The sequence below is a fragment of the Solanum tuberosum genome, unplaced genomic scaffold, assembly GCF_000226075.1.
Source record: "Solanum tuberosum cultivar DM 1-3 516 R44 unplaced genomic scaffold, SolTub_3.0 scf00271, whole genome shotgun sequence".
In the NCBI taxonomy this organism is placed as follows: Eukaryota; Viridiplantae; Streptophyta; class Magnoliopsida; order Solanales; family Solanaceae; genus Solanum; species Solanum tuberosum.
The window spans coordinates 569933-576264 of NW_006239192.1; the positions used below are offsets into that span (position 1 = coordinate 569933).

General features: G+C 33.4%; 2 protein-coding genes across 2 annotated transcripts in view; one reads left to right on the forward strand and one right to left on the reverse strand.

Moving 5' to 3' along the window:
• Positions 1-2404, forward strand: part of LOC102593840 (uncharacterized) — a 13720-nt gene extending 11316 nt beyond the window's left edge. The window contains exons 13-15 of the mRNA XM_006358182.2: positions 357-422; positions 1828-1902; positions 2068-2404. Coding sequence (XP_006358244.1) covers positions 357-422; positions 1828-1902; positions 2068-2130 — 204 coding nt within the window. The 3' untranslated portion in view covers positions 2131-2404. The remainder of the gene's footprint in view (positions 1-356; positions 423-1827; positions 1903-2067) is intronic.
• A 1045-nt stretch (positions 2405-3449) lies between these two features.
• LOC102594152 (aldo-keto reductase family 4 member C9-like) lies at positions 3450-4757 on the reverse strand. The gene is made up of 5 exons (XM_006358183.1): positions 4638-4757; positions 4384-4559; positions 4048-4291; positions 3758-3937; positions 3450-3677 (listed from the first exon to the last, which is right to left on the reverse strand). Exons 1-5 carry the CDS (start codon positions 4755-4757, stop codon positions 3450-3452), a joined length of 948 nt encoding a protein of 315 aa, XP_006358245.1.
• Positions 4758-6332: the final 1575 nt, after the last annotated feature.

The window sequence follows — 6332 nt, forward strand, 5'->3', positions numbered from 1 at the left end:
CCCCCCCCCCCCCTCTCCCCCCACAAAAAAAAAAGGAAAGGAAAAGGGATGGCAGTTCAATTTTGTCATTCTTGTCAGCAGCATGGACTTAAGTGCCAGAACAGAAGTAAAGAGAACTGTGATATTTTACGAATCAAAGAAAGTTGGAACACATATCATAAAGCTCATCAATCTACAAGAAATTAAGAAAATTTTCACCCTTTGCTGTCTCTGTATCTGGCTTCAATTCTTTCTATATGTTTATGCGTGTGATATTACTAAGCACACATATGATACATAATGTACTTGTATCTGAATATTTTTTATTTTCTTATCTTGTTTTTCAGCTGGTAATCCTCTCTTGAATTTCTTTTCAGGACAAAGATAACATGATATCTAACTTGAAGACTATACAGGACTATCTCTGTTCCTTTACCTCACAGGTATGGTGTTTGCTATCTTTCCCAACATCAACATAAAATTTGGAAATCCTTCTACATAGATATAACTGTCTGAGGACCCATAGACGAAAATATCTGAAGAGAAATCAAGACTAATAAACCTACCAGTAAGAGCCTAATCTGCATTAAACCTACTGTAGTATCTAATGAAGCTCAAAAGTCAGAAATTCCTCCAGACTATTTATAAGTCTTCTTGGTATTGGATCCTCTTCTCTTTTGTGTTTTTCTGGTGGAAAGCAAATTCAATGAGCACAACTGTATGATGAAAGCCCTATAATCTGTCTATATACGAAATAAAAATGGCTTGATAATCAAGCAATGTATTATTATCACCCTTAAAATGCCGTCATTGCAGATTTGATACGTATTCAATTTGAAAACGTTGGATGCATGATGTCCTACATTCTCTAAATGCAGCTAGTGATGCACGATGCTATTTCAATAGTGTGTTCTTGTAGCTAGCCAGCTTGTATCTGGAGTTTGAATCTAGTGTCCGTTTCTTTCAATTCCATTCTTCATCATGATGAATGAATAGAGCTAGAGGAAAGAAGAGGACCCCAAAATTGAGCATGGCATCCAAGTCAATAGGTTTCAGTTCGCTATTGGCTGGTCTGTTTGTTTTCTTGTGTGGTAGTGGTAGGTGCTAAAAGGGGGGGGGGGGGGGGGGTTGATTTTTAAAGTAGAGTTCGGAAGTGAAATTCACCCTTTTATCTTGATATTAGACTTCTACGATCTTGGTAGAAAATTAAATAACTTTTATTTATGTATTTATTTGATTAAATTAATGTTAATAATTCTTTTAAATGTATATAGGGATTCAAGAAAGTAGCATCAAAACGTTGGGAATTTCATCATGAAAAGTTCCAGAAAGGGTGCAGGCATTTGCTAGCAGAAATAACAAGAAAGAAATGTGAGCCAAGTGTATTTCCTACATACTTAAATCCTTCTAAAAAGAGCACATTATTATTAGCTAGAAAGGGGCTGTATATTTTCTTGTGGTGCGAGGGACTTGCTAGGCAGTTCATGTAAATTTGTCAAGTTATGGGAGAGTCAATTCTTTTCTAGAATTCTCGATACTACTTGACTTGCATATATTTGAAGGCATGCACCAAAAAAGGAATTTTAACTTATGGTGAGTTGAAGACACAAGTTACAGTAAATAAAAAGCACCCTACAGTTGTAGTTGGACATTATTATGGAAGTTGTCTAATAAGTGATCTTTTACTTAACTTATTATTTTAAAGAAAGAAAAATAACTATTATTCATATACATTTTCATGCCTGATCGATTTGATTTGACTTTTACAGACTACATCCCATTATTGACTTGTTATAAGTATAATGTTAACGATTTTTATCCTATGGGTGCTGCGTTCTTTATTGACAGGGTTTAACAGTGGTAAACATATCAGCGACGACGTTTCCACAAACATTGGATTGGCTGCACAATCATCTTTTACAGGTAATTTGCCAATGTATCATTCTTTTCCTGTGGTTAATTTTGTTGATTGTCACTGCTGATTTCTTGTGGGTAAGTTGAAAGCTGAGCTGTCTGATGGGTTTGCACAGCTGAAAGAGAGGTTAAGATAAGTGAAAACCATTACTTACTTTTTCTCCTGCTTTCCAGTGTATCGAGCAAGGTACATCACATGTTTCTAGGGGTAACAGTGTGGAGATAGCCAAAGACTAGATTACTGCCAGCCGTATCTCGATGATCAAGGTACTCAGCAGACTATTAAGTCTGTCTACCGCCTTATCGGGCTGGTTGGATATTTGTATTTAATGGTCCGCTTTATCGGTTTTCTGTTTTAAATGTACTAAACTGCTAACCTAACCGATAAGATATCGGTAGGTTTGATATTAGCTTAGCAGTTATCAGTCAGTTTATTGGTTAAATTAATAATACCTTCGTAAATGAATTTGTATTTTATCCCCTTAATAAATTATAATATCATTACTTTTGAGTCATTGGTTACGGTTCGGTTCAAAACAAAAGTTGTCTCTGCTACATGATCTTTTGTGTAATTCATTCGGTCAAGACAATCCTGCTCTATTGGTAAAGAGGTTTGAGGTGTTAAGGTCAACGTCATCTTGTACCTTATGTTTCCCAGATGGCTCCCATAATTTACATGTAGCTAGTCCCTGAATTAGAGGAATGTGTAGAATTATTAACACGTTAAATTATAAGATACCCTTCACACAACAGACAATTGAAACGACAAATTGATAGTTGTTTATCATTATTTATTTTATTTTTGCTGAATTTGATAATTTTTCGCAAAATGATGAACATATTCTCTATGATACTTTATATAATCGATATAGAAGAAAAATAACAGAATATCATTTCAATGTTTGACGTCAATAGATCACGAGAAAACTTTCTTTGGCATCTTATTAATTTATTTATATTTTTCCGACCTATAATCATTTATAGTTATCCTTTTTGTTGAATAAAATATCATAGATCCAGATATGCTTGAACTTAAATGGGATATATATGGCCCTTAACCTTTGGGTTATGGATGGATGGATTAGTGCTAATTAGAAAATTTCCCTATTGACTCAAAGCTTATTAAGTCAACGACTAGAAAATTAATCAGAAGCTTTATCTAAGCAATCATGCTACCAGTACTGACCGTATCACTTAATTAGGGCCTACCGTATATAATAAGTTAGTACTCTTTGTTTGTCTTACTTTCTTTTTTAGTTCGTTTGAAAAAATGTTTTTTTTTTTAATTTAACGTCTTAATTTCAGCTTTTCATATGACATGGTTAAGATCATAAGATTAAATAACATTTTGGTACACTTTACATATATTTAATTTAAGACCGTAAGATTCAAAATCTTTTTTACTTTCTTAAATTGTGTCGTTAAAATCAGACAAACAAATTAAAATGAATTGAGCATCTACATTAGAGTATTGTATAGGATCTTTTGTGCAACTAGCTAGCAAGTACAATTTTTCAGAGCTGACCAAATTTAAAGGCCACTTCCAAAAAAGACAATTAAATCTCGTCATCCCAAAGTTCCTGGATGGTTCTGTATGGGCTTGTAGTATGATTAGATAGCCATTCTCCCCTCATAATCTTCCTCTCCTCCATTTTATTTATGTCAATTAAATCCCATTCATCTAATTTCAAATGAAGAGCTTCCATATTCTCTTTCATTCTTCGCATATTAAAGCTCTTCACTATAACACTTGATCCTTCACACAATCCCCATCTTAGAGCAACCTAAAAAATATTCATCAACATTAATTAGTTTCGTTCTAGTCATCCAAAAAATTGAATAATTCGCGCGTTTAATTTCTTACTTGCGCTGGAGTTGCATTATGCTTGTGGGCAATGGATTGTATGATTGGATGATCAACCACAGTAGTAGTCCCCCAAGCATTTCCAGGACCACCAAGAGGTGAATATGCACTTACATGAATTCCATATTCCCTACATATTGATCTCAACTTACGTTGCCTCCACATTGGATGCATTTCCACCTATAGTCAACCACAAAAAACACATCATCAGAAAATATTACAAACAAAAATTAAATTATTTATTCATATGTAACAGTCTAGCCCGTTAGTAATATTATTGTCCGCTCTACCTGATTGACAACAGGAGTGACACAAGCAAAATCTAGAAGGTGTTGTATTTTTGTTGAAGAAAAATTGCTGACGCCGATGGATCTACACAAGCCCATCTCTAAACACCTCTCCATACCGGACCAAGTATTTTCCATGTCTAATTCCTCAAAGTCTTCTTCTGCGGGAATTGGGTAGTCCACCCATGGTTTCAAAGCCACTGGCCAATGCACTAAATACATGTCTATGTATTCCATTCCTAGCCTCCTGTAAATGAAAAGTTCAAAATTAAATTATTTTTAAATATAAAAATGTGTCATTCAGAAATGAAAAAAAAATGTATGTCAGCACGCGCTTACTGTAGAGTTTGTTGAAGAGCAGTAACAGGATCATGATGATCACTTGACCAAAGTTTAGAAGTGACATGAATATCTTCCCTTTCAACCAACCCATCATGAATCGCTCGTCTTAATGCATTTCCCACAGCCACCTCAGAACCGTATATTTTCGCGGTATCAAAATGTCTATACCCCATCTATACATACAGATAAAACGTACTATTAGACTAATTTCATACACAACAAATTGCAGATAACTCTATTTGAAAACTTACCTTGATGGCGGTTCTAATGGCTGTCTCAGTTATTTCTCTATCGTTTTCGCCTGAATAAGTACCCATACCTATAATTGGTAAAGTTTCACCATTGTTTAGCATTGTCTGATAATTTATCATCTTTCTCTTTTCTTTCTCTCACTTTAATTAATTTGTGTTGATGCATGAAATGAATTTGGAGTGGGTTTATATAGTTTGCGTTCCACCAAAAAGTCAATAGCTTTCAGATGTGACGGTGCGATACATGATACATTATTAAATACAAATTCGTAATTAATAATCAGCAGATTTTATTTGTCTCAATATCTGGAGGACGGCACAACTGGCACTAATCACTTAATAAAATTGATAAATGTACTAATACAATTTTTTTTTATTTGGATTGAAGAGAAAGTGTCAAGCCGCTGACTTGCATCTTGATTTTTTTTTTAAGAATATGGTTGACGACCGCCCATTTTAAATTTTAAAAATGGTGCAGTAATAAAGTCAAATGGCTCAAAACTAGAAATATAGGGAGACCCCCCTTTGTTCTCTTGCCCAACAGAGAATGGACAGATGAACCCAAAGAGCAGTCTAATATTTTAAAGTTTGACAACAAGTTTGATTTATTAATACTAATAAAATAATAATAACAATAATACTAACTAATAAAATGTTGAGTAAACGAAAACTTGAGTTGACTCTAAATTAACATGTACATATAAATAATAAGACATATGGAAGACAATATAGTTGGGATGATAAGGTAAATGAGGAATTTGTTTCAAGACACCTATTGATGCGACTGGCGAAGCAAAATCATATGACAACTTTAGCAAGATCCAACAAATCCAACTAGAAGTTATGAACTATCAATCATTTTTGGACAGATTTGAAGAAGAAGACAAGAGGGAAATACTTCAGATTACTTTAGACGGACAAACTATCTTTTTTAGTTCATACATATATCAAATGAAGTTTGAGGTGGATAACTCATCTTTATTCTTAGCTTTTATATTCTTGCACTACTTAAGCATCCTCATTTGTAATATCATCATAGTGAGTATTATAAACTCCGTGACGATCATAGAATATCTAGTTTTCTCTAGTTCTTATTTTTTTCATGCTTGTTAATTAGTAGGGACTTGTTATCTCATTGGGAATGGTAAGGTAGGGCTAGTCCTCTTGCTTGTACTTATCCCTATGGATATCTTTTTATATTTAATAAAAGGCCGCTAACGCTCTGTAGTCTGTACAGTGCGGTAAATTTGCTAAAAAAAACATGTACTTATAAAAGTCCGTGAATGGCCTCGATCAATTTTTTTTTGAGTGCCGCCCTCCCATCCATTTTAATCAGGGAAAAATACACCATTCCGCTCTCTGCTTTACAACAATTTTTTTGAGGAATTGACACAGACATACAACTATTATATATAATTGGCAATATATAGCCCAATATTAAATAGCAATTAATAGCCTAAAACAAAATTAGCACGTATTAGCCTAAAAGAAATAAGAAAAAACTACAGAATATGGCAAACATACCTATATATTCAAGAAAAATAGCTACATTTTATTTTTTTCATAATATATGGATATAACTATACAATGAATAGCAAAGTTAATTATATACAAATAAATAAGTTTTTATAAACATTAATATAAATAAATACAAAATAGGAAAGTTATTATTGAATGCCTAATTAATTATTGCAG

Coding starts and splice junctions, on each gene's coding strand:
- LOC102594152 (XM_006358183.1), bottom strand. CDS start 4,757: ATGATAAATTATCAGACAATGCTAAACAATGGTGAAACTTTACCAATT. Junction 3,938..4,047: donor TCACTCCTGTTGTCAATCAG/GTAGAGCGGACA, acceptor GGTTGACTATAG/GTGGAAATGCATCCAATGTG. Junction 3,678..3,757: donor ATAATGCAACTCCAGCGCAA/GTAAGAAATTAA, acceptor AATATTTTTTAG/GTTGCTCTAAGATGGGGATT.